This window comes from Momordica charantia (assembly GCF_013281855.1).
Source record: "Momordica charantia cultivar OHB3-1 chromosome 3 unlocalized genomic scaffold, Mcharantia_2.0 BLBB01000003.1, whole genome shotgun sequence".
Classification (NCBI taxonomy): Eukaryota; Viridiplantae; Streptophyta; class Magnoliopsida; order Cucurbitales; family Cucurbitaceae; genus Momordica; species Momordica charantia.
Genome location: NW_028275161.1, coordinates 23,078,763 through 23,104,872, shown reverse-complemented (window position 1 = coordinate 23,104,872; position 26,110 = coordinate 23,078,763). Strand labels below are relative to the sequence as shown.

General features: G+C 36.3%; 5 protein-coding genes, 1 long non-coding RNA gene and 2 other non-coding genes across 12 annotated transcripts; 3 read left to right on the top strand and 5 right to left on the bottom strand.

Annotated features, from left to right (window-relative positions):
- The first annotated feature begins 733 nt into the window (after positions 1–733).
- On the top strand, positions 734–3,101 carry LOC111009083 (Ribosomal protein L7Ae/L30e/S12e/Gadd45 family protein). 3 transcript variants are annotated; one of them, XM_022282025.2, is made up of 5 exons: positions 734–951; positions 1,403–1,472; positions 1,771–1,876; positions 2,317–2,481; positions 2,824–3,101. In XM_022282025.2, the coding sequence occupies exons 1-4, from the start codon at positions 822–824 to the stop codon at positions 2,476–2,478; spliced, it is 468 nt and encodes a 155-aa protein (XP_022137717.1). In that variant the 5' UTR covers positions 734–821; the 3' UTR covers positions 2,479–2,481; positions 2,824–3,101. The 3 variants fall into 3 exon arrangements, with proteins under 3 accessions (XP_022137717.1, XP_022137716.1, XP_022137715.1); XM_022282024.2 differs by having other exon boundaries at positions 2,715–3,101; XM_022282023.2 differs by lacking the exon at positions 2,824–3,101 and having other exon boundaries at positions 2,317–2,652.
- Positions 3,102–4,111: 1,010 nt separating this feature from the next.
- Positions 4,112–7,933, top strand: PK3 (serine/threonine protein kinase 3). The gene is made up of 6 exons (XM_022281936.2): positions 4,112–4,589; positions 4,837–4,979; positions 5,801–5,944; positions 6,388–6,573; positions 6,867–6,991; positions 7,465–7,933. The coding sequence occupies exons 1-6, from the start codon at positions 4,376–4,378 to the stop codon at positions 7,688–7,690; spliced, it is 1,038 nt and encodes a 345-aa protein (XP_022137628.1). The 5' UTR covers positions 4,112–4,375; the 3' UTR covers positions 7,691–7,933.
- A 743-nt stretch (positions 7,934–8,676) lies between these two features.
- On the bottom strand, positions 8,677–8,750 carry TRNAV-AAC (transfer RNA valine (anticodon AAC)). The gene has a single exon. It is a non-coding gene; the product is annotated as a tRNA-Val (tRNA).
- Positions 8,751–9,284: 534 nt separating this feature from the next.
- Positions 9,285–11,410, top strand: LOC111009038 (tetraspanin-8). The gene is made up of 2 exons (XM_022281952.2): positions 9,285–9,918; positions 10,519–11,410. Exons 1-2 carry the CDS (start codon positions 9,415–9,417, stop codon positions 10,831–10,833), a joined length of 819 nt encoding a protein of 272 aa, XP_022137644.1. The 5' UTR covers positions 9,285–9,414; the 3' UTR covers positions 10,834–11,410.
- Positions 11,321–13,799, bottom strand: CAS (calcium sensing receptor). The gene is made up of 6 exons (XM_022281950.2): positions 13,420–13,799; positions 13,055–13,300; positions 12,432–12,624; positions 12,103–12,244; positions 11,847–11,978; positions 11,321–11,744 (listed from the first exon to the last, which is right to left on the bottom strand). The coding sequence occupies exons 1-6, from the start codon at positions 13,630–13,632 to the stop codon at positions 11,495–11,497; spliced, it is 1,176 nt and encodes a 391-aa protein (XP_022137642.1). The 5' UTR covers positions 13,633–13,799; the 3' UTR covers positions 11,321–11,494.
- A 319-nt stretch (positions 13,800–14,118) lies between these two features.
- TRNAA-UGC (transfer RNA alanine (anticodon UGC)) lies at positions 14,119–14,191 on the bottom strand. The gene has a single exon. It is a non-coding gene; the product is annotated as a tRNA-Ala (tRNA).
- A 1,165-nt stretch (positions 14,192–15,356) lies between these two features.
- On the bottom strand, positions 15,357–16,611 carry LOC111008656 (uncharacterized). 3 transcript variants are annotated; one of them, XR_002601143.2, is made up of 3 exons: positions 16,437–16,611; positions 15,882–15,947; positions 15,357–15,688 (listed from the first exon to the last, which is right to left on the bottom strand). It is a non-coding gene; the product is annotated as an uncharacterized LOC111008656 (long non-coding RNA). The 3 variants fall into 3 exon arrangements; XR_015789686.1 differs by having other exon boundaries at positions 15,357–15,947; positions 16,389–16,611; XR_015789685.1 differs by having other exon boundaries at positions 15,357–15,947.
- A 3,223-nt stretch (positions 16,612–19,834) lies between these two features.
- On the bottom strand, positions 19,835–25,891 carry LOC111008860 (putative phospholipid-transporting ATPase 9). Its single transcript, XM_022281707.2, has 12 exons — positions 24,999–25,891; positions 24,413–24,842; positions 22,928–24,270; positions 22,681–22,791; positions 22,308–22,584; positions 22,102–22,190; positions 21,890–22,004; positions 21,472–21,681; positions 21,246–21,371; positions 21,046–21,144; positions 20,751–20,942; positions 19,835–20,649 (listed from the first exon to the last, which is right to left on the bottom strand). The coding sequence occupies exons 2-12, from the start codon at positions 24,806–24,808 to the stop codon at positions 20,017–20,019; spliced, it is 3,591 nt and encodes a 1,196-aa protein (XP_022137399.1). The 5' UTR covers positions 24,809–24,842; positions 24,999–25,891; the 3' UTR covers positions 19,835–20,016.
- Positions 25,892–26,110: the final 219 nt, after the last annotated feature.

Genomic DNA, 26,110 nt, shown 5'->3' with positions numbered 1-26,110 from the left:
TGTGAAAACTAAAAGAAATAAATTTCAAAAACTTTTTTTTATTTAAATTTAGCTGAGCATTCAAATAAGAATTTGTGAGGAAGTAATCATAATTTTCAAAAAATAGAAAATTAAAAGTGATATTAAACTATACATACTTTTTGTCTGAGTATAACTCAAGTCACATATCTCCGATTAAAATATTGTGAGTTTGAACATAATTCCTACATGTGTATTAAAAAAATAAAACTATTAATGCTCTCAAACTATCTTCGATTGATCTCTTATAACGAGAAACAATTTTAGCACATACAAATTTGAGAGTGATGAATAAATATCTTATACACTAAATTATGATGGGATGAATCATATAATATAAATTTAGTCATATGCACTCACCATAATATATAGTAATACATATATCCGAGTTAAATCCTTCTTTTATAGCATAGCCTATATATCCATTATTCATCATACATACACTCGTGGTTCCCAACCTCATAAGAGAATATTGTCATAATGATTTTTTTTAATAGAATATGTGTTTTAGTTGAAATTCAAACAGAGAGAAATGACATGAGGAAAAAATAACGAGAGAGAAATGACATGAGGAAAACCCAAGAAGCTGGGCTTATTGGGCCTTTGAAGCCCAAATAAGCGTATTTGTGTGAAGATATTATTGGGGCAGAACGTGCGAAAAGTTAGCACGTGGGAGGCCATTGAGCTGGCCAGCTTAAACCCTAGTAATAAAGAAGGGCAGAAGCGAAAAACCCCGAGCAGCCAGCAAATCTCCGTCGCCGTCACGAACCCATTCTTCCGCAGTTCCATTTTCTTCCAAAGTAATGGGGAGCGACAGCGAGGCTGAGAAGCCACATCAGAAGGAGAAGAAGAAGATCGTTGCTCTTGCGCCGATTGCCAAACCGCTTGCCGGCAAGAAGCTCTGCAAACGTACCCTTAAGCTTGTCCGCAAAGGTATACGATCTCTTCTTTTTTGTCAACGCAGGCCTTATCCGTCTAATCGCAATATGAGTCTGAACTTCTTTTCTTAGCAAATCTTTGAGTTTTAGTTCAGCGATGATTCCCCAGATTAGTGAAGGCATTATTGATTGTGTGTACGTAGTTTGAGTTCGAATTAGTGTAATTGGATATGCTGGTTGAATCTGTAAGTTGCTAACGAACCACTAACCAGAGTGGTACCTCATTCAATCAGGCCTATGTTGATGCTGTTTCTGCAATTTGATGTTAGAGCATAAGTTGTTGAATTCAAGTGCCAGCCTACGGCGGTTGATTTACTTTGAATGGTCCTTGTTGATATTAATTGCGTCGTCGTTCTTTGCATTGCCCGTTTTTTATACTTTCATTTTCCTCGATTAAAGTGACATTCGTATCAAATGTAAAGCAAATTCCATCCTTGTTCTTCCAGCTGCTGAGTACAAGTGCTTGAAGCGGGGGGTAAAGGAAGTGGTCAAAAGCATAAGGCGTGGTCACAAAGGGTAATTTTACTATGATTTTTTTTTATCTTACTTTTAGTCTTTTAGGGGTCAAAGGGCAAGGAATGAGGAAATAACGAACCATAGGGTTATAGTTTTCTCATTTAGTGTTCATTATTAGAAGCCGTGCAATGGACTTGTTGGTTACATGGACAAGATAAATTGTAATAATTTTTTAGATAGACTAAAATTAAAAACCAAGTCTTTGGAACATTTATATTTCTAATATAATACCTGAAATTCTACTGAGTAGTATCTTTAATTGCTTTCCCACCTTCATCTTTTGTTGTATATAATGCAGATTGTGTGTAATAGCTGGAAACATATCCCCCATTGATGTGATCACCCATGTTCCGATCTTATGTGAAGAGTCAGACATTTGCTACATATATGTTCCTTCAAAAGAAGTAAGTTTTTTTTAGAATTCATTAGTAATTACGGCACTAAAATTGAGTAACGGAAGAAGAAATGACTTTATTTTTAACTTCTACTGTTTTACTGCTCTAACCAGGGGGAGTGGGGTTGGCTAGTGTATTGGGAATGTTCTTTGCTGTTTGTTTGTTGGCGTGTTATGCAAAGTAGTCGAGGAATGATGACTATTTTGATCATTGTTTGTGGATCAATTATCAATGAAATACATACTCTGATTGTTTTAGCTTGAGTTTCATTATTGATTAGAAGTGTAGGGCATTATTAAGTTGAAGATGTTGCAAGTTAGTTGCTCAAAGCTATTGATTTCTTTAAATAACATTAAGTTCCTTAGGACCCTTAAAATTTACCTCAATGATAATTTGCTATGATTCTTCATATTCGTTCTCATTATGGTGTGGTGAAATTTGTTCTCCAGGAACTTGCCAATGCAGGGTCGACCAAGAGGCCAACATGCTGTGTGCTGGTACAAACCAAGCCAAACAAAGGGGAGCTTGGATCAAACGAACAAGAGAAACTCAAGGCGGATTACGACCAAGTTGTAGCAGAAGTATCAGAACTTACAAGTAGTCTTATCTGAAGGGTAAAGCCATTGTTCTTTAACTTCCCTCTATGTACCTGTAGCTTTTTCCTGCGAACTGGTTAGTGCAGTACTGTGTTTTACCTGAAAATTTGTTTGGTCATATGCCATTTTTATTCCTACCATCCCTCTTAATATTAAGTAAGTAGAGAAACCTAGAGGTGTTGACGATGATATTTTCCATCTAGTCTGTCCAGTCAAATTTGAAAATGTTCTATGTTTCTCGGATTGCACAGGATTCAGTCAATGGGTCGATCTTTTTTAAAAGAATTCAGTGATTCGATAGAATTTGTCAAAATATAGCCTTGATTTTAGTAGCTGAACGATTCATTTTACCAAGTAAAGGAAGAAGTGCTTAAACCATTCATGTCCACAAAGGCTGCATCAGTTTCTTCAATCAAAGTCCATGAAGGGGACAGTGTCCGGAGTGTATGGATCATGCTGCTGTTCCATTAAATCTCTTCTTGAAGCTTTCGTGTAAAAAACTAAGTTCAATTTTATAGGGCTTTCTCGTTTCTGCAGTTCTACGACAGAGTAGGCAATATAAAAATTAGACTTCTATTCGGCCTTTCATCATAGGAACCATCAATTTTCTTTAAAATGAGAGCTCGTGATTTATTGAAGTCCAACATTTCAATTCTTAATATGAATTCATCTGAATTGAGAACTTGGGATTAAGTATAAGATTTCAACCTTAATTTCCTTTCGAATGGATGAATGAAGAAATGTGATTTGTATTGCTGTTTGGGCATGATATTTGGGGGACTGTATTGTGTAAATTTATGTTTAAATCAAGATTATACTTTAAACAATTCAATCAAAGAAAACTTTTAACTATAGTTAAGTTTTTTTTTTCCTCTGAGGACGCATAAAGCTTGTTCTTTCTCTCTTTTTTTCCCCTTTATTACTTTTAAAGATGCTTTATATAAAGAATTAAATAAACATGCAAATTTTTTCCAGTTATCTTTTCTAAAAATTATTTCCGTTCTTATTTTGTAAAGCTACTAATATTTTAAAAGGCTAAATATATGTTTTAGTATTAATGTTTAAGCGTTTTATAAGGTTTTAATTGAGTCTTTTGTATTTTAACATTTTTTAATTTATTTTTTTATTGTGGGTAAATATTAAAATAGTCTGATAACAAACTTATATGGCATAGTAATTAGTAATCGGTAGAAATTTATAAGAGAAAAGTTAGCTAAGAAATAAAAGTTTCAAATTTCTCCAAGATTCTAAGAAATTGGCATAAATATTAAATTTTTTTTAATGACAAATTTTTCTTAAATTTCAACCGAAGTATTATATCAAAGAAATTTATAACCAATCAATTTCAATTTTCAACATGTCACCAACGGTTGAGAGATTAAATTAAAAAAAATAAAATGTAAAAGATTAAGTTAAATTTTTTTTTCTACACCATAGAGATTAAATTGAAAAAATGTAACAATAGGGACTAAAATATATATTAAAAATATTTCTTAATTCCCCATGAACCTACTGTTATATTTTTAAATATATATTTTAACCCTATAAACTATCAAAATCGAAGGCTAAAAACATTTGTAAATGTTTAATGTTTTGTACTGAAAAGCTAAGAAGTGAATAATGGTGGCCGAATGCTTGCGTATGTCAAAAGCCGCAGTGTATCCATGTGCTGTAGACTAGAGCGACACACCAACAATTACCAAAGCCTGCTCCTCTCCTACAGGTCAAACACCAAGCAATCCTCCTGATTACTTCAAGGAAATGTATATATTTTAGTGTAACGTAATTCGCAATCTCAGTTCCGATCCCTTTTATGAAATCAGGTCTTCAAAGTGACTCACTTGGAGCCTGATTTCGTTACCCCTTCCATAGATTCAAAGAATTATATGCTTTACTCTCGCTGAAGGGGGAAATGGGCTGCTCCTTTTCTGGGTTGAATGCTCTGTACGACGCCGTTAATGGGGGCGGAGACATTTGGATCAACGAGAATCGCTTTAGGATCGTTAGGCAGCTCGGAGAAGGTGGGTTTGCCTATGTGTTTCTGGTCAAAGAGGTTGTTACCGACTCGTCTTCTGCCTCTGGCGGCGGTCTCGCCAAGAAATTGAAGGACCCATCTCGTCTCTCTGGTTTGCCCCTTTTCCTAAATCTCTGTATTCTGATCTAGTTCCTTTTTCAAATTAACCTAGAAATGTTTCTCAGTTTTATCTTGGTCTTGGGTATTTTAGAATTGACTAAAGATTTGAGTACTTCTGCTATCATGGATTCAATTGGTGCTTCTTGCTCTTGTTGTTGATTTTTAAATTTATGCTTTCTGTTTAATATATGCCTACGAATTATTCTTCCTTTTCCTCAATGAATTTGATTCTTTTGCAGATGATGGCTCTTATGCTTTGAAGAAAGTATTAATCCAGAGCAGCGAACAATTGGAGCTGGTGAGGGAGGAGATACGTGTTTCCTCGCTTTTTAGTCATCCCAATCTACTTCCCCTGCTTGACCATGCTATAATTGCAGTTAAGGTACTGGCTGGAGTTGTTTTTTCCATGTCTACTTTGAGTCGTTGTTTTATCTTTTTTTTTTTTTTTGGTTGAATTATCGTTTCTGTATTGGTACACTCCTTTGGCTAGTAGTATTAGTGGAAAAAAGCAATAAGGAAACTCTGCCTTATTTTGACTCTCATCTGAACATGAACCTTTGATTGAATATTATGTGCCAATCTTGCACGGGGCATTTGGGCATCTATAGCACTTGAAACTTCTCATACCAATTGTAAAGAAATTTTATCGTTTTGATCTCTAGGTTCCTAACCATTTTGAGGGCAGTGTAGAAGTTCAAAGATTGCTTGTTGTGTCGAAATTTATGGAAATGAAAGCATAATCACCTTATGCATTTAGGAAGTGCAAATAACTCATATAAGGGAACGTCCTCCTAGTGGATGATAGTATCTCTATCTTGTTTTTGGTAACATAGCAAAAAGTTTGTCTTCTACACTTCTAGTCTGGACTATGGATGGATGGATGGATTAAATATTAATATATGGTTAGCTCATTTAATACCTTCTGTAAATGCAAAAATTTTCCCTTGAGATTTGCTGTCATTAGAATGTTCCATTGATTACTTAAACTTGAAACTTATTCTGCTGGTGAGAAGTCAACAACCTTTTCAGTGTAAAGTGTGTAATTTCTGATTTATAATTACAAGTTTGGGACTTAGTATTGACATTATCACATAGGCTTCAGGTTCAAGTAATAATTGCTATAAACTGTCCTTCACCTTTAATAGTATTTACCACTGACTGTGCATAATCTTTCTTCCCCTTTTTTCTTTTGTGGTGAGGTAGTCTACTACGGAAGGATCTTGGAAACATGAAGCATACTTGTTATTTCCAGTTCACTTGGATGGAACATTACTGGACAATACCCAGACCATGAAAGCTAAGAAGGAATTCTTTTCCACATTGGATGTTTTAGAGATATTTCGACAGGTAATGGCTATCCGTTCTTGCGTTATGTCATCGCCTTGAGTATAATTTATTGCTTATTGACCTTTCTTGACTTGTTTTTTTGATGAATATCTGTTGAAGATGTAAATAGTTTAGACTTTATTTGTATCCTTAACTTTAAATTGTTTTTGCTATCACATACCCCTAGCTGCAGACTTGTAGATAGTATAAGAAAACTATGGATAAATTCTAATTTTCATTGAAGTTTTACTTACTCCCTTCTTCTTCCCACCTTTTTCCTAAAGAGGTAAAATTTTGACTTCTGTAAATTACACATTTGCTCTAATGCTGTTGAAGTTAACCTGGAAGATTCCTACTTTTTCTCATGTTTTGATTTCAAATAATGCATATATAGATGCTGTAGTTTGCTAAATTTTCATGAATTTTCTTGAAACTAGTTCTTTTAAAAATATTTGGTGCTGCAGCTTTGTGCAGGACTGAAGCATATGCACAGTAACGAACCTCCTTACGCACACAATGATGTGAAACCTGGTAATGTTCTTTTGACTCATAGAAAAGGGAAGTCACCTCTTGCCATATTGATGGATTTTGGTAGTTCTCGACCTGCAAGAAAAGAAATCCGTTCTCGTTCGGAGGCACTCCAATTGCAGGTTATTGATTGTACTTCTTTCCTTCCCCATACTAGTAGAGCAAGATCTTCTCATATTCTGCAACAGATTACACAATTTTCAGCTGGATCATTAATCATGTTTGTAACATCTTCGTTTAACATTTTAAATAAAAGAATTATAATCTTAGAAGCGTAGGTCCTTTTATGTAAACGTAACACCGAAAGATCATTGCAAGGGAACTAAAATCTTCAGACATCATTACCATAAATTTCACTGAAAAGTTTCATAATAAATTTGATGAACCTAAGTACCTAACCTTATTTGTTTTGTAGGAATGGGCATCTGAGCATTGTTCAGCACCTTTCCGAGCACCGGAGCTATGGGATTGTCCAAGCCATGCAGACATTGACGAGAGAACTGACGTTTGGTCATTGGGATGTACTTTGTATGCAACAATGTGAGTAGTAATACCTTTCTTTGGACATTATTGAAATCATATCAATTTTTCTGGAACTATGAGAGTAGGGTATGCTTGCATGACAACGAGAAAACCAAGTCTGCCAGTGGCTATAATAGAAAGTCCTTATAACTTTTGGCATGCGTGGACGGAACTACCCTTACTGACCAAAAGCCTTTAGTTTGATGCATAATTTCTCTGCCAACTATGAAAAAGACCATTTAAATTTGGGTTAGCTTATTTAATAGTAATAATCTATGAAGAAAGGAAACAGAACCAAATGTTACACTGATCTTCAATTCAAGTTGGTGCAAAGAAAACATTTAATGAAACCATTCATCTATTTGCATGGTTTATTATTTGGCTGGAGTGCATCAAATTTTATCACATCATTTACATATAAACTAAAATTTACAGTTGATTGCTTTTAATTTTTCATGATTAGAATTGATACGATGATGGATATGGTGTAGGTATGGGATATCTCCATTTGAGTATGCACTTGGAGAATCTGGTGGAAGCCTTCAATTGGCAATTGTAAATGCACAAATTAAATGGCCAGCAGGACCTAATCCTCCATATCCTGATGCTCTTCACCAGTTTGTTAAATGGATGCTTCAGCCTCAGGCTACAGTTCGACCTCGTATCGATGATATCGTTCTTCACGTTGACAAGTTGATTGCGAAGTTCTCTAATTAGATAAACGAAACAGAAGTTGATCATTGTACACAGTTTCGACAACTTTTGTGCGTTGACGCTAGCATGCCAGTTTAAGCGGGTACAATTTGTCATCTCAGATTATTTTCTGTTGTCTAGCATAGCTGATAATTGGTTCAAATTTTTTTCTCTTCCTCTTAAAACCATAAATCCTCAAGTTTTCCTCTAGTTTGTAGAACTCCAGGGGATTCTTCTATACATCTGTTGCGTGTACTTTCTAGGATTGTTGATTGTTGCATAAAGTATAATTACATCAAAACTAACAACGCTAACAACAAAGTATGAATGAAAATTATATATAGGTCCATGTGATAGGACCTTTTCTTTTGATATTGTTAATATTTGAACTTATTTTGAAAATAATGCTAATTCAAAACTTATTAAAAAAGAATAATGCTTTAAAGATTTCGCCGCCACTAAATCATCTCTTGAAGTCCACTTCAGCTCAAAGAAACAGCTTGCAAATCACGTTGCTTAAAAAATAACATTTATTTAAATTTGTTTAAAAGGAAAAAAAAATTGCAATATAACATTTGATTGGAAAAAAAGGGAAAAAAATGACATTGTGGACCCCTAAATTAGAAGTTGGGAGTATAACCCCTCTACCAAAATGACAATATTATTTAAAATTTGGTATATGTAGTCTCTTAGTTTTTTTGTCATTTTTAAAAAAGAAAATTACTTGCAATGTCATGTAACTAATGAAGAAGGAATTTTCACAGCGTTATTTTTAGAATAAATTTTGAATTAGCATTATTTTCAAAATAACTTTAAATATCAGCAGTATTAGAAAACAAAGTCCTCCATTTGATACGGTTCTTTTCTTCAATTTTGTTATCTCAAATTCTAAATTTATAATATTAAGATTTACCATGAAGAATATTTTTACAAAAAGAAGATAAAATAATGCATCAGCTCGGAAAGATGTTTGTTTATCAAACGGAAAAAGAGATTAAATTTTAAAAAGATGGCGTCGCCCGGATTCGAACCGGAGACCTTCAGTGTGTTAGACTGACGTGATAACCAACTACACCACGACACCAGATGTAGCAGAATGTGTTTTTAAAGTTTAGAAAGTGTCAAAATAAATAACCTCAATGTAATTCTTTTCAAGAATATATATATCTATTAAAATCTGTAGAGTGACAAAGTATAAAAGTTAGTTTGAAACAATACTATATCCTCTCAAAAGTTTTAATACTGTTTTTATCTTTAGTTCAATAATTTTGAAACAATATTCATATCCTTCCAAAAGTTTTAATTCTATCTTTTACATTCCATAAATAAAAATACCTTTTAAGTAAATATTTGTTAGAATTTAAAATCACGCCACAATTAACTATAAATAATTTTGAAACTAAAGATATAACTATCAATTTTAAAAGCAATTATTATTATTATTTTATGATATAAGTACTATCATTATTTTTCCATGTCTTAGCTTCAAACGAATGTCTCTTTATTGGAACAGATTTTTATTTTATTTTTTTTCCGTTACGTTTATTTCTCTTTTCTTCTTTTTTTTTGTGTACGTAAATATATAAATTAAGAATGTGACGTTTATGAGTATCCGGAAGGAGGACGAAGTTTTCTCCATCTCCTTCTTCGTCTCCTTCTTCTTCCATCCCAAATTTTAGGGCTATTGTAACTAAATCACATTTTGCAGATTCTGAATTTTCCCCGTTTTGACATTTTTGTAAATAATAATGTGTCGATTAAGCAACATAGTGGTGAGTCTCCTGAATAGCTGCACCATGATCGTCGGCCTAATCCTGATTATTGCGGCCATGAACTTCCGCAGCCATGGCGGCACCGAATGCCAGAAGGTTCTGCAGGACCCGGCTCTCATCGTCGGAATCTTCTTCTTCATCGTCTCCATGCTCGGACTGATCGGATCCTGCTGCCGCCTCAATTCCATCCTCTATCTGTATCTCACCGTCATGTTCTTGCTCATTTTAGGGCTAATGGCGTTCACGATTTTCTCGTTGTTGGTGACGAACAAAGGAATTGGACAGGCGGTGTCTGGAAGAGGGTATAAGGAGTACCGGCTCGGGGATTACTCGCACTGGCTCCAGAATTACGTCGTTAACGACGAGAATTGGATTCACATTAGGAGCTGTTTGGCTGATTCCCCCATTTGCCGGAGCCTGGCTGCTGATTTCCATAAATCGCAGGCTGATTTCTATAAGGAGAATCTCTCCCCCATACAGGTACGACGTCCCTTTTATCTCTCTCTCTGTTTTTTTCCTGCTTGAGAACCTTTTTTTTTTATTATTATTATTTTAATAATTTTTGAATTATCTGCCCTATATGGTGAAAATTTTGTTATCTCATTTTTCTGCTGGTCATGGAGTTTGGGCAGCGGCAGAGCAAGAAATTTTAGGGAGGGATAAAGTTCTTTGTCGTATCTTTCTTATATATAATCTTTCCATTGTCAACATTTTACTTCTTCATATAATTCTTTTATTCTGCCTCCACAATGGGAGTTCGAGAATAGTTCATTGAAAAATAATTGCCTCGTCTCTCTTTCTTTTCAACGCTGAAACTTATTATTTTTCTTTTTGGTGAAGAAAAGTTCTAGAATCCTTTTGTTTTTGGTATGATACTTAAAAAATATTGAGCTGCTTTCATCATGTATTCCTTTGTTTTGCTATTACTTAGAAAATTAGTTTTAGAAATTTGTTCTTGTTTTCAAAAATTCAAATATGTCTCAAAAGAAATGATGGGTACCTAATTGTTCCATGATACAGCGAGTTTCCGTAACAAATTTTGTCTAAACCAACGTGAGCATTTTGTGTTGTGTGTCCCAGTCTGGTTGCTGCAAGCCACCATCCTACTGTGGGTTCGAGTTCAAGAACGCCACCTACTGGACAGGCCCGAAAACAGGCCCGGCAGTGCCCGACAGCGATTGCAAGACCTGGAGCAACAGCCAGAACACACTGTGCTACGACTGCAAGTCGTGTAAAGGCGGAATGCTAGCCAACATTCGCAAGGAGTGGAGGCATTTCGCCGTATTCAACTCATGCACTCTCGCGGTCATCACTCTCATCTATTGCATTGGCTGCTGCGCCACCAGAAGCAACCGCTCCAGCCATAGGTATAACAGATACAATGGCTATCCTTAAAAACGAATTCATGAACATTATTAGGTTGTCTGTAGATATATATATATATATATATATATATATATATATGATGACAACAACTGCCCAAACTATAGTTTCATAGATCTTTTTCTGAACTTGTTTGGGTTGTCATGGTGATGTGTGTTTTTGGTTCCTCCAATTTGCATCACGTAGACCTGTGTGGCCTGTTTTTCAGAAGTTTTTAATCTCTGCAATGAAAGGCTATAAACAAAAGTTGTGCAGCCACCTAAGTCTTTTTCTTTCTCTTTTTCTTTTGTTAAGAATTATTATCACTGAATTCTTGCCATATTCTCCTGTTTACAGACAACCCCTTGGCTCTAGTTGTTCCATAGACATACTTGTTCCCTATGTCTTGTACTATTAATCATTCTCGTTACCCTCAAGTTTTTTTCCTTTTTGACTTCGTAAGTAAAGACTTCGATTGATGCATGTATTCCGTTGGAAAGAGGATGAATGGATCCTAGTGTGATGCTATTTCTACCTTTTCACCATTATACAACCCGCGAAATACAGCAGCAAGCAGTAACTGAGGCTAGATACGAAGACAAAAATCAAATCAAGGATTACAGGGGATAATTTACAAATCCTATGGAGCGTGGGAAGGAAACCTGTTGAGTGCCAAGCATGAATAGCCAGAATTTTAATCAGCCCCAGGTAGCAATTTTTGACCAGATGTAGATGTCAATGAAGTCGTCCCGAAACGTTTGGTTGCTGCTGGGATAACTCGGGATGGCAAAAGGACCTCTGCGAAGGAGAACTTATACGAATCTGTTCCTAACCGACTCTGTAACCAACCTTTGCTACCTGAAAACCCATCAGTTACAATCCAAGAGTTCTTGAAGCCAAGGCTTGTCAGTGCTTTTGCAACTGCTTTTTCCGAGTCTGCATACCTGAATTTCCAAGAAATTTGATGTGAAAATGATAAGTGAAGATATGGGCGAGTGATATAAAGTAATGATGCACAAATCAAGTAGACCGGAAAGATTACTCACGAGCCTAAGATCACTATATTGGAGCCTCTGTTAAGTTTCTTGAGATATGAAATCTTGATCGCCGTCAGTTCAGATTCTAGTTTCTTTACATTTCGGACAATGCCCCGCAACTTGCTCGGTAATTCTTCCAAACTGAAACAGTTTTGATGCAAATACTCACAAGGTGATCCCATATTTGGTGTTTCTGAAGAGAGGGGGGAGATGTAATTCATTATGAAATCTGTGTGGTACAGATATGAAAGCTTGTTTAACTTACGGAATGGGAATCATCTTGTTTTTCGCGGTGGAAGGAAGGCGAGGAATGCCAGCCTTATCCTTGTCCTTCTCTGATCGTATATCAATTAGAAAATAATCTCTCGACGATATTAGATCAAGAGTTTGAGCAGGAGAGATTTCACCTAGTTAAAACATGTCATAACACTAATCAGATTAAATTGCTCAGAACACAGAAATATCAAATGTGGACTGCAAATGTAAGTTTCATGGGTAGAGAGAGTAGAGGCAAAACTCTGTTTGTAAGACCTCAAAATTAAAGGCCAACGGCATTTTCTTGTAATGCATTCCATAAAAGAATGTAAAATGAACCTTTGTAACCACGAAAGCCGAAGGAGATGGCAGACCAAATGGGAGGAAATAGCAGGTATGCCAGTCCTAAGACTCCAGCAATTTCCACGATTACAAGAGGATCCGCTGCGGAGATCGTCTCGACAGTTGATGAAGCTATAGGCTTGGCACCTTCAATGACCTTACCAGTTTGTTGTGCTGCACCTACTACAGTCTGCAACCAAGGAAAAAATGCTTGATGAGTGAATCTGAGTTTGATGAAAACAGTCATGCCAGAAAGACTCTCCAATTGGCACCAATGGCAGAAAAAGCAAAAATACTAAAATCATCGTGAGAGTAGTCCAAGATGAGTCCATAAAAAACATTATTCCAAACTTCACCATTAGAAAAGCCTACTGAGATTTCAGGCACTACGAAATATAGCATGATTCGAAGGGGATTAGAATAATTTCTCAACCTTGAATCTCAGCCAAATATGAAGTATCAGTAAACCATAGGAAATCTTGAAACGACTAAATATTTGCCAATGGTGATTGGTGAGCATGTTACTTCCTAATTAATCATATATTCATATGGAAACTCAGCCAGAAGAACTCCATCAGAAAAGGAAAAAAAAAATGTTAGTTCAATTAATAAGTACAAACCTTAGCAGCACTTAGAACGGGCTCGGTGTCAATGCCAGAGCCCTGGAGTGCTTGGATGGCTTTCTTGGAAGCCTCAGAAATTGTCGGAGAAGCAACCTTCAGCGCCTCTTCTCCAGCCTGCTTCACAATCGGCAGCGCAGCATCAACGCCCGGCTTCAAAACATTTGCGGCAGAGTCAATGACCTTCTGTGTAATATCCAAGAAACTGGAGCCCGCTTCTTGAACCTGACTCATCGTCTTCTCCACCTACCATTCCACAAAACAACAACACCGATTCCGAGAAATGTCTCATCACTCAATGAACTAATCCACTGATTTGAAATCGATGCTTCACATTGGACAAAAGAAGCTTACAGCTTACTTACTTCAGTGAGAGATGAGACGATTTGGTCTTTGTTGAGAGCCCTAGCCTCGTAGGGAGGAGAGAACAGGGCTAAGAGAGAGAGGGTAGTGGACGCCGGTAGGGCAACGGAGATGGGTCTGAATTGCGATTTGGAAGCGGATCTGTCTCTGTGTGAGGAAGGAGGTGAGTGATTTGTGGGAGTGGTGGAAGCAGTGATGGCCATCTTCATCGCCATCTTCGCCGCCTCTGGAAAACAGAAACGGAACCACCAAACAGCAAATGAAGAAGAAGAAGAAGAAGAAGAAGAAGAGAGGATAATATTAAAAGTGAATTGGTTTCTTTTCTTTGGCCATTGTTAAATGTTAGCATCCATTTCCATTTTGGCACAACTCTGGATTTCATTTCGTGGCTCTAAATTTCCCGATTGAGTAAATCCCTAATTTTTTCCATTTCTAGAGCTATTATTCAATCTCTCTAAAATTTCTTTCCTTTCCTTTTTATTTGTTTTGTGTATTTTTTTTAAATTTTAAACAGGTTCTTCAACCTTGTGTTTGAGGTTGAAATTTCAAAGCGGAATTTTATTTTTTTAAAATTTTAAAAACAATAATACGTATCACGGAATTTTATTGCTTCAATCGTTGGGCTTGAGGCCCATAATGCCAGCCCAACTCTAACTCTGTGTTGCCTTTTGTACTTTCTAAAACATCAAAAAATGAAAAGATGGAGATGCGGGGTATCGATCCCCGTACCTCTCGCATGCAAAGCGAGCGCTCTACCGTTTGAGCTACATCCCCGATGACGTTAGTTAAATTCAGTTATAATTAATATTAATTACTTAAAATATTACAACATTTGATTTTTTCCAGTTCTGCCCGGGTGAGGATTTCAACATCTTTTGATCGATGATGTATATAAAATAGTTTAAGCTAGATTAGCAATTAGCTGTGTGACCTCTTGATCTTGTGGTAGATTTTTGTCAAATACTCTTTGAAAGCTACCCATGTTATGCCATATATAAGCCGGTTAATTAATTGCTTATCACCCCCAATGTTAATCTACTATATAATCTAATGTTATCATATTAAATGCAAAATTAAAATATAGAAGACATAATAGCAAAAAGTTCAAAAAATTGTTACAAACCTTCTAAAGTAATAGATATGATCTTCAACTTATTATATAGTTTATAAACCAAACTTATAATTTTAACTAGAAAATGAAATTTCATAAAAATGGTTATAGTAAATAATTTGTTTATATTCTATATTTTTTGGAACGTAAATATTTTTAATTATAATATCTTTTATTCATGTATTTTAAAACATAATTTAATAACGAACATAGTTTTTTTTTTTATTATTTATGTTTGCAAATAAAATAAATAGTAATTGACGACATCTTCAATATGTTATTTATTTTGAAAAGGCAGTTTTCCATTTTCTTTCCTCTCTCTCTCTTGCAAATTGAGCAAAATCTGGTGATAGAAACAACATTTTGAAACCCACTTTTTTTAATTATTGAAATTTGAAAGTTCGATGTAGATTAGAAAAATACTTGTAAAATACGGATTATGCACTAAACAAGCATATTGTTCCTTGTACTAAAATATATATATTGTTCAAAAACAAAAAAAAATTATCTTTGTTTGATAATCTTTCCACATTATTTATAAAAACATATCAATCAAACATTGACAAAGTTTAAACTAAGTTATCACTTAGATACCACCTAAAAAGTAAAAACACCATAAGATTTTCAATAATCTCAATTCAAAAGAGTCAAGGGAGCCATCCCAAGGCACAGAGTGGTTTGTTGAACCTTCCCTTTATACTGTAAAATTATTTTCAATAACCAAATGCTACATCACCTGCTTGAGAAAAAAGGAGGATGGTTGGTTGGCATTTGTTTTACAGTATATGGAACCTATGATTCAAAATCCAAACCATGTCAAGGCTTCAATCAGCTCGAAAAGATATCCATGGAATTGAAAAATACTCAGCACAACCATGTAAATACAGAGTTATTATCAGAAACAATAATTTAACTAGAAAGCCTGAAAAACACTGGTCAAAGTTGGTAAATTTCTTCCCGAGAATGATTATACGCCTTTGCCCAGATCATGGACTAACTCCAAAGCGCTCCTGTTTACGACTTGTGCCATCATATACTTAAGAGGGCCGTAACAAGGGACAACAGCATCAAGAACATAACAACCAGAACTGGTGATAATGATATAAATTACAATAAGACAGGAAGAAATTGCTTCTCCAACCAGATTCTGTTGAACTTGCCTGATAAAAACAAACATCTGCCCATTAGCAAATCTTAAAGAAATTTTGAAAAGTTAACAAGAAACTCTTGAGAAAATCAATATTTCAAACCAGAAACCATCTGTTTTTTCCTCCAGGGGGAATAAAACTTACTTTATCTTCCAAATAAATAACAATATGCAACAAAAAGACAAGAAACTAGACAAGGAAGCACCAAATACTACTTGGAAGAGATCTGGGATTCGTAATCTTGCATCCACCGCCAAGAAGATGAATAGATCTGGATAAGAAAATGAAAATATCACATTCGCATTCGCATTCGTGTTTTCAGACTGAAGAAAACATAACTTTGCTTCTACACTGTGATTGCCTGTCTATTTGGTATATATTTACTACCCAGAAGAGGTATGGAAAAGAATCAAGAATAATACCGAATTTAATCAATGCATTGAAATAACCCATTTCCCATCAACCAAACAGAAAGAGAGAAAGCGCTGGATGCAGAGGTTTATCGATCAATTCGTGTATTGTGGTTTGTTTTGAACAAAAATCTCAGGAAAGGATCGATGAACCGCTGCCTCCAGTGACTTCACCTCCAAAATCAATCAATCAATCAATCAAATCCAAAACAAGTAAAAAAGCAATCCAAAATTAAACCCTAACTCCTTATTGGACTAAAAATCGAAGGAGAAAATGACAAAGAATTAAAGACGATACCGACCAAATCGGATCCCAAACGACAAATTAAAGGATCATCAAAAAGAACTACCCTAATGTTCATCCTCTGCAGCAAAATTAGGGCATGATGGGTGTGGGTTCCATATCGTCGACAAGATCAACAATATTGTCTGTTCAAAGTCTATCTCTTTCTCTTCTTCTCTCATCACACATTATCAATCATTTTTTAGGGCCACCCCTGAGTCATGTACCCAACACCAACACATCATTCCTATCATTTTAAACACCCAAACAATTTTTTTATTCTATTTCTTTTTTTTTAAGGCTAAAACTCTGTATTTTTTTATTATTTATTTTAGTTCAGGTAGTTTCCATCAATTCGTTTGAATTATTATAGTCTTAAAAGAGTGATCATTCTAGTCTTATCGTTATACTTTTTATCTCATTTTTTCCATCACAATTTTATCACGATATTACATTCAATATATTTTTTGAAATATAATCGTAACTTTATATATATTAGAGATTTTTTTTATTTGTGTCTAGAATTTGTGTTAAAATTTTGCAAACAAATACTAAAAGTGTTACTTTTTAAAAGTACATGGACTTAAATTAATATTTTGGAACTAAAATGACTAAAATAAATCAGAGCTAAAAGTAAAAAACAAAATTAACATTTTTAAAAGTAGAGTGATCCCAAAATGAATAAAAATTGAAAAATATAATGACCAAAATAGTATTTCTAACTTATTTTTATCATCATTTCAAAATATCACAGTGTGAGGTTGTGAGCCACTCTTAGTCTAGTCGTTAATTCGAGTATAACTTTTTGACAAGATAGTATTACCATTTTAAAAGATCAATGATTCGATCTCTTATTATTTAATTGTTGAATTAAAAATCTCTTAATCTATTAATTAAAATATTCGTAGGTGAGTTTGAGTTTTCATATTTATACTTAGTAATTTCATATTCTTCAAAAAAAAAAAGTAAGTAATATTAATATTGTTATTAGACATCAATTAATTTTTATAGTCATAATTCTTTTAAGCCTCTATTTTTCTTCTACCGTGGTTTAACCTTTTATTTTCAAGAAGGTGAGTTTAAACACCCACGAGTTAAACTTTTATAACATTTGTCTAATTCAACAAATTGGGAATTGCACATAGATTTCTTACATTTTACAGTTTTGCCTCTCGGTGGATTTGATTGATTGTCGCCATCCTTGAAAACAGTTACTTTGTTTCTATAATTGGTTCACTTTGAAGATTCTTCAGCTTCTTTCTTGATGCAGAAGTACTGACAAATGTAATACTGAAACTGTTTGCTTTTGCCCATTCTTTTCTATCAGAAAATGACCAGAGAGACTTACTCATTTCAAGGTGATTCATATTCTTTCTCCCCCATTCACATTCCAAACCAACACAATATTTTAGTTGTCAAACCGAACATAGTTCAACGATAATTGATATATGTCTCCAATCAATAGGTTGTAAATTCGATTCTTCAGTCCCACACGTTGTTGTTAAGAAACCCTTGAGAGTTGGATCTAAGAACCTTGCTAACGAACAAGACCCATAGAACTCAATCCCAAAAACCTCGAAAACAAGTATGGAATCAACCCAAGGAAAAGTTTTAGAACAGATTACCTTGATGATCAATATCAAGAGTAGAGAAAACTTGTTTCTAAACTCGTGATTCGAATCACTCCACAAGAGGTATGATCAACACCGCTTGAATGATCCTAACATGCAAATTCTAAAGACACAAGAAATTGCACAAGAAATGGGAGATAAATCTCTCAACCAAGCTAATGAGAAAACTCACTTTTCATTCAACTTCAAAAATTGTGTTTACAACAAGACATCTCAAGGCTATATATAGTCATCCTAGCAAGCCATATGAAAAGTCTTAAGCAAATGAAAAGACTTGTAACTTACAAGAAATGAAAATACTTGTAAATGAAAAGACATAACTTACAAGAAATGAAAAGGTCAAGAACATGGAAAGCCAACCAAAATAAGTGCAATCTCGTCCATAATGATGGATGTGAGTGTTTGACTTGGTTTTTGAATTGAATGAGTTGACTTTGACTTGTCTTGATGGAGTTGACTTTGACCTTGACCAAGTGGACTTTGACTTGCCTTAAAAATACTTAAAAATGCATAACTTGCACCAAATTGAAGTGCATAGTTCCAACTTCTTGCACATCTTCCTTTTTTTCTCTTGTCGAGTTCAAGAACGCTTGGACACGAAGTAGCAAAGCTTGTTGAAGTTTCCTAGCTCTCGATCTTGTAATCGGTCCATGAGGCATAACAAAGGTAGCTTCTTGGTTCATATCAGTTGTACTCAAACAAAAAAAAACACAATATTTTGGTTTAATCACTCCAAACACCTAATCGATTAAATGATCTACTTCATGTTATATGCTAAATCACACAAAACTTCAAAAATCTAAAAAACGGATTTTTTCACATTGGATAAGGAGAATACCTATTTTCGAATTAGCTGTATTTTTTCTCCTATTTATTATTTATTTTTTTTGCTTTCAAGCCGTAGAAATGGGAGGTTTTTCCGAACACGTATCATATCACTGGCCTCATTCTATGGTATCTCTAAACATCTATTAGGGAACATCAAATTGCTAGTTTATTTCAATGGGAAGGAATCTAAAGTCTTTCTGATTAATTACTTGAGCGAGAAGGAACCCTAATTATTGATTAAACAACACCAACTTTAAATTGGGAATCTCAGTCTTTTGAAAAAGAAGATTAGAAAAAAGCCAACTTTTCTGCAAAACGCCATTCAATAATTCTACCCATCTCCCCAAATTCCATATCTATAAATGAAGCAGCTGATTCCACGTGCCTCGGACTCTCAGCCATGGCCACCGCATCATCGTCACCACTGTTACCGGACCAGCAGCAGACGCCGGCGGGCGGCGGCGGGCAGTCCTCGGGTTCGATCGGACCGTTCTTCGCAGTGATCTCTGTTCTAACTCTGCTGTCGATTCTATCTTGCTTTCTGGGTAGAATTTGTAGCCGCGGATCTGAAGAAACGCCATTACAGAGTAGAAATTGTTTGAGATCTTTGAAGGGGCAGTTGCAGAGGCGCTGCGTTAAAGATGTTGAGGTGGGGGTAAAAGGAATTGATTTGGGTGATGGAGCTGCTGCAACTTCAATGGATCGAAAGTTTTACAAAGATTGCCATCTTCAAAATCCTTCTTCTTCTTAATTAGTCTCTAGCTCACTCTTCTGATTAAGGAAAAACCAGATAGTTTCGTCGTGCTCTGATTTTGATTTTTGTATCAATCTCTTGCTTGTAAATTCAAAATCCCAATTGCACATTGTTCATCATTTTACAGAAAGTGAAGTGGGGAACTTAATAATTATTTGAAATGAATACAACAATTTATGTATTTCCTATGAATTCATGAGAGGAAGAAAATTTTTGACCATATGAGTTGATATGGTCATTTCAGCTGCCAGAGCATCAAACTGGTGCTTTCTCCTTGTTTGACTTTTGACATTTTTGACAAGCAGCAGCAAAACTGAAGAATCTTATATACATTTGTGGTACAAATATATATATTTATATACACACAGAGAAGAAACCTCCTATTGAAACAAATTTCAAATCTTCCTATGGAAAAAGAATTTCATCAGCAAAAACTAATGGATGCTGCTTTCTAGGATTTCTTCAAAATGCTTCGATGCTTCAAACCGAGCTGTGTAACCGACGGTCGTGTGTCGTAGCGATCTCTGTCTCACTACTTGACAGTATTCTGGATCGTTCGACTGGCCATCAGATTTTATCCACTGAATCATTTGATGATACATTGGAAAGAACCGCATTTGGATCGAAGCATAGATGAAGTACGGGAGCAGGGACGCTACTAGAGCTAACAGTGTGAGGATCCAAAATGATGGGGCCGGGGCGCAGGCCTCGATGAAGACCTGATATGCAGTGGTTGATATGGTTGGGTCTATAGCTCCATATGCCATGAGGAATAAGTACCAGATAATGATGCTGCCCCAGATGAAGAGATGCTGAATATATGTGAAGTAACTGATGGATAACGCCATTTGACAGTTTACAACCCAAACAACACATGTGTACATGGTGGCACCAAGAATTTCCAGCCCGACGACCTCTCCACTGTTACGGAACGCTTGATGCTCCATCGCCACAACACAAAAGAAGAAGATGATGACAGCACTTAGTAGCCCGTTGAACACCCAGCCGATAACTCGAAACCAGCTAAACAAGACATTTTGTACACCTTCTTGGTATAAAAGTGGGAACTGAAATGTCAAAACACAGGACCATGAGCCATTTGCATTGTAATAAAGGATCCCAGAAGGCAAAATATTGCATCAATTCAAAATGGCGACATCGGACTTACCTTGAGACAGAACCGGGATGAAACGTCCTGATCGAATACTCCCAATGCGATCACCGGGAGAGAAGTAAAGAAGACATTATACAGCGAAAGGAACCAGTCATTGTACACAGATTGTCCGGAGAATGATGCGTACATCCCAAAGAAGAATAGAGTGAACCCGAAAACAATGTTCTTGTAGAAGAAATAGCATATCTGCCACAAAGAAAAGGAGTCAGTTGGACATATTTCAACTATTTTGCTCTGTTTCTTCAAGCTCTAAATAAGTTTGAGATTCCCATTAAGAGCCATATCTCACCATGGAAGAGATTCTCCTGTAACACCAATGCCCATGGACAAGAAGCAGCCGCTCCAAATATCGAAACTGCGCTATAGCAATGTCACTTGACATTACTGCCTGATATTCAGAAAGATAAAAAAGTATGAAACAAAATCAATATCAATGAAAACTTGTTTTGATCACTTGGAATATACAGTGGGGATCTGTTTCATATTTACCTGCATCCCTTCAACGCCGCTAATACCAATCCCGATATCTGCTTCTTGGAGCATTCCGACATCATTTGCACCATCACCAACTGCTAGAGTGGTGCTGCCTGTTTTAACCTTAACCAGTTGGGTAACCTGCGTTTATAAAAAGGACATCATATTAAACTTCTGCTTCTTATTTCTCAATTTCGGCTAAACTTGAATCAGGTTTAGATAAGAAGGAAGGTCTACTTACCAATGCTTTCTGTTTGGGAGATGATCTGCAGCATATAACTGAAGCACAACCAATGGCAAGCTCCAGAAATAGGTCCTTCACATCATCCTCTAGAGCATAGGCGAGGGACTTTCCATCAATTATCAAAGCCAATGCTTCCCGGGTTTCGCTCGAAGGCGTAAGTAATGCTTTTGCATCGGTTACTTGCTGAGTCACACTTGTCTTAAATGCCTAAAAATCAGTAAGAGATCCCTTCAGTACCACAACTCATACAGCTTTTGAACAAGATAGTGAATTAAATCGACACAATAAGGTCTCCATTATAAAAACTGAAGCCGTAAGTTCAATTAATGGGATGACTATAAAAGGAAGTAGATGCTACATTCTGATACTAATAACTGCAGCTTTGTTGTCCACTTTTTGAATTTGATTTATTTACCTTGATAGCTGCAGATTTGTTGATATCGTCGACTTTGTCTAAAGCTTTTCCTTCTGGAGTCTCTGAGCTGATGATTATTTGCTTCATTCCTTGTCTAAGTAAACTGCAAGCAAAGCTGAAGAGAGGACGTTCGGGTTCAGGAACGAGAAATTGTTAGCATACTGAACATCTTCATGAACTGGTGCTCAAAAATTTGTATGGCTTATGCTTACCCAATGTTGATGGCTGTTTCCATTTTATCTCCAGTCAGAACCCATATTTTAATTCCAGCCTGAGCAAGTTTGTCAATGCATTCAGGGACCTACCAAAACAAAATAATCAATAACTTGTCAGTTTTTGTTCTTGATATGAGTTTATTAATTTCCATTGTACATTTTGCTAAGACAATAAAACCACCTCCAAATGGCTTAAAACATACCCCATTTTGAAGTTTATCTTCAACTGCTGTAGCACCAAGAAGAATCAAATCCTTCTCTATGCTTTCTGTCAACCGATCAATTATGTCATCACGATCTGTGCTCACTGTGTTTTTGGCTTTGATGAATTCCTGATGAAATTTATTAAATTCTTCCTCCTCGAGATCTCGATATGCTAGCACCAAAGTTCTCAAACCAGCATCGGCGTACTCATTAACATGCACCTTTGTCTTTTCTTCAAACTCACTTCCATTCTTTGCAAGTCTTTCAAACATAACACTGCACTCCAAGGTAAAAATAAAAATGTCTTTAACTACAAAGAAAACAGAACACTATCATATGCTTAGGCAAACAAAATGTTTCTAGTTTACCAACCTGTCAGCACCCTTACAAAGTAGTTGTAGCTGTCCCTCCATATTTCTTATGATCACGGACATCCGCTTTCTTGTGCTATTAAATTCCAAAATATCCAGTAGTTGATATGATCTGCAAAACCATAGGCACAAGACTCAGTGTTGATTATATGATTGAGAGAAAGATTCATAAGATGAGCATCTAAAATATGGATCCTTTAGAGGAGATAATTCTATAAATTCAGGAGGCTTAAGACCAGTGATCTGACCTTTCAACTTGTTTGGCAGAGATCGGGTCGAACTCCCGCAATGAAATGCTTGTCTGAGTCCTTTCGTAGAATTCAAAACCAAATTCTCTGGCTGCAATCACAAAAGCTGCTTCATCTGGTGATTCAGCTTCATATGAAATTCTTCCAGTGTCCTCATCAACTTCTGGCAATGCAGTATGGCAGATGGCCAGTAGCTGCAAGAACTTCTGGATTACACTGGCGTGAGGCTCCTTCACCCAATTACCATCCATTATTCTTTCATCCTTAAAATTGAACCCCTTAACGGCTGGTTTTCCGTTGCTAAGACGCGCATCGTTGGCCTCTAAATTTTCAGGTAAAGTTGACTGCTTTCTCCTTGCAAGAGCTCTCTCTACTTCCGTAATTCCTCGCCCATAAGCAGTCCCGGCCACTGAACACTTGATAAACTCCATCGAATTGCAGGTCAATGTTCCTGTTTTATCTGAAAGTATGGTGTCAACTTGGCCAAGCTCTTCATTCAAATTCGAGGTACGGGCATGAGCTGGCTTATCAGTTTCCTCGTGGTACATATGTAGATCTTGGTTGATAAAAGCACTCTGCAGAACTTTGACAATTTCTATGGACACATACAATGATATGGGAATCAAGTAGCTAAAAAGCATAAGAGCAGTCAAAAATTGCAAAACCGCTGCAGCTGGAGCTTTTCTGGGGTTGTAATAGATTGTAGTATTGTCTGGCCTAAGGTACCATCTCTTAATTCTTCCATTCTCTATATCGTCGCTAGTCATAACTCCAAAGAAAATCGACCCAGCAATTGATATCAAAACCAAGAGAGCAAACAGGAAGAACACAATCTTATCCATCCTCTTCTCAATTTTGCTTCTCTTGGAAGGCGGATCTGTTGAGTTCTGAATGACCTTTGTATCATGGCCTGTGAAGATCACCACCCCGTATATAAAATCTGTGTTTCGCAGCTTCGAGTCCCGAAGTAGAAGCTGTTGAGGGCTGAGGGGGTGTTGCTGCTCTTCAAGCTCCATACTGCCAACAAAGGAATACAAATTTGCATTGGGGTCTTCACATTTTATTATGGCCTTGAAATTACTGAAGCTCGAATCTTCATGGAAGTTTGAGCTTGCTTCTAACGCGTTTTTCAGTTTCAAATTCGTTTCCCCATCGAGATTCATCGTCTCAACATAGCAAATTGCTTCCTCATAACTTGATGAAAGTAAAATGAGATCAGCAGGGAAGAATTCATCCTTCTCCACTTTAACTACGTCCCCAACCTTCAAATCCATCCATTTACTCTCAACAAATTCACCATCTCGAAGATGTACTTTCACCTTCCTGTTATTCATCTCCATATCCTGAAAACAATTCCCACAGTCACATTCTGAACATAAACACAATAATAGTCATGTCACTGCAAATTTCAGAAAAGAAAAAAGGATATGCTTTCAGATTTGAGCAATAGTTGTAAGCTGAAATTAGAGGGTATTCCATATTTACCTGTTTGGTTCTCCGCCAATCTTCAAGAGCCTCTTTGGCCATGGTGACTCCAATAACCACAACAAGAGGAAGAACATTACTGACGGGCGAGTACGGCGACAGAGGGCTGAAGGAAAGCAAAGCACAAAGGAGGAAGTACAAATTGGCAACTCTTCTGAATTGCTCAAACAATGATTTGGGGAAGAATGAAGCAATGGTATATTTTGAAGTTTTGACATAATTGCCTCCATAATTGAGAAGGTTGGCCTCAAAGCTATCTGGATCATTACAGTAAACTACCCTTGAGAAGCCTGGGCCTCCAATTAAAGAGTGCTCATCTTTGAATGAAGCTCTACCACAAGGAAAGGCATGGATTCTTTTGAACTGCTGCCTCCTCCTTCTTCTACCGCCAGCCATTTCAATCCAACTACAACTTCTGATTCAGAGCCTTCTGTTGCATAAATACCAAGACGACAATAGAGCGGAAAATGGAAGAAAGAGAAGGAGGGTAATAATCTTGTCAGAGTTAGCTGAAAAACTGTAGAGGTCTGAAATTGAATGAGAAATGAGAAATGAGAAATGGGGTTGGTTTTTTAAGACAATCTACCTGGGAATAAGGAAACCTTAAATCTGAAACCCTCAAATGATGATGTAAGAACAGACGGCGAGGCCACCACTAAGGACATAAAGGGCAGATTCTAGGAAACAAAGAAGTTTAACACTGTTCACAACTTCCCCCCTTCATTTGGGGAAGAGAGAAATTCGAAGCCCTCAGATTTGACCAACAACTTCAAGACGGCAAATTGGAGATGGGTTTTTACCAACTCAACTACTTCAATAAAACTACAGCAAAGTAGATTTTTAAAAGGCTAAAGAAATCTTAACCCCGAACCCACAATGGGCATATCGGAAACTCCACCAGATTTGCGTCGGCTTCTGCTAAGCTGGAATCTGATGTCAACGGCAAAACCAAAGTCAACAACTCAAGAGGAAGGCTTTCTGAAAAACGTTGACCAAGCCCTTTCTTCCTCTCCAAGTCAATAAGTTTTGATCGCAGCTCAAAAAGGTAAGTCGGTAATCTGGGTTGTTCTTCTCTGCTCTGCTCTGTTCTGTTCTGTTCTGTCAAGCTTTTTCCCACAGACAACAAGAATTCAGAATGGACTAAACAAGCATCTTCAAGATAATTAATAAACTTCCCATAAACGAGAAAAGAAAAGGAAAAAAAGGGTTCTCAGAGGGTATGAACTATGAGGCAGTAAATAAATGCGTAACCAGTTGGAAATTTCCTGGCAGAAGCATAACACAAAAGAAAAGTTTTTTCATTTTTCATTTTTTTTTTAAGAAAACAAGCGAATTGCGAGGTGAATCGTGTCAGAGATGGAGGCTGAAAGAAACAGTTTTAAATGACAGTTAAAGAGTTATGGAAGGCGAGAGAGAAGGAAGAGAGGGAGAGAGGATCTAGCGAGCGAGGGAGCGAATAAATTTACTAGGAAGTAGAAGAAGATTGATGACGATGAAAATGGCGGATGAGGCTGCGTTGGGTTAGGGTCAAACCGGACCATTCACATGACTCCAAATAATTATAATTATATATTCTCTCTCTCCACATTAATTATCCATTAATTATAACACAAAACATACACATAATCCTTCCTCCCCAGTTTTAAAATTACCCTTCCCTTTTTCTCTCTTTCTCTGTTCTCGAAACTACGTGCTCGT

Coding starts and splice junctions, on each gene's coding strand:
- LOC111009083 (XM_022282025.2), top strand. CDS start 822: ATGGGGAGCGACAGCGAGGCTGAGAAGCCACATCAGAAGGAGAAGAAG. Junction 1,473..1,770: donor ATAAGGCGTGGTCACAAAGG/GTAATTTTACTA, acceptor TATATAATGCAG/ATTGTGTGTAATAGCTGGAA. Junction 1,877..2,316: donor TATATGTTCCTTCAAAAGAA/GTAAGTTTTTTT, acceptor TTTGTTCTCCAG/GAACTTGCCAATGCAGGGTC.
- PK3 (XM_022281936.2), top strand. CDS start 4,376: ATGGGCTGCTCCTTTTCTGGGTTGAATGCTCTGTACGACGCCGTTAAT. Junction 4,590..4,836: donor GGACCCATCTCGTCTCTCTG/GTTTGCCCCTTT, acceptor ATTCTTTTGCAG/ATGATGGCTCTTATGCTTTG. Junction 6,574..6,866: donor CGGAGGCACTCCAATTGCAG/GTTATTGATTGT, acceptor TTTGTTTTGTAG/GAATGGGCATCTGAGCATTG.
- LOC111009038 (XM_022281952.2), top strand. CDS start 9,415: ATGTGTCGATTAAGCAACATAGTGGTGAGTCTCCTGAATAGCTGCACC. Junction 9,919..10,518: donor AGAATCTCTCCCCCATACAG/GTACGACGTCCC, acceptor TGTGTGTCCCAG/TCTGGTTGCTGCAAGCCACC.
- CAS (XM_022281950.2), bottom strand. CDS start 13,632: ATGGCGATGAAGATGGCCATCACTGCTTCCACCACTCCCACAAATCAC. Junction 13,301..13,419: donor TCGTCTCATCTCTCACTGAA/GTAAGTAAGCTG, acceptor GTGGAATGGTAG/GTGGAGAAGACGATGAGTCA. Junction 11,745..11,846: donor AATATAGTGATCTTAGGCTC/GTGAGTAATCTT, acceptor TTGGAAATTCAG/GTATGCAGACTCGGAAAAAG.
- LOC111008860 (XM_022281707.2), bottom strand. CDS start 24,808: ATGGCTGGCGGTAGAAGAAGGAGGAGGCAGCAGTTCAAAAGAATCCAT. Junction 21,372..21,471: donor CTCCCAAACAGAAAGCATTG/GTAAGTAGACCT, acceptor TTATAAACGCAG/GTTACCCAACTGGTTAAGGT. Junction 21,145..21,245: donor GCGGCGTTGAAGGGATGCAG/GTAAATATGAAA, acceptor TCTGAATATCAG/GCAGTAATGTCAAGTGACAT.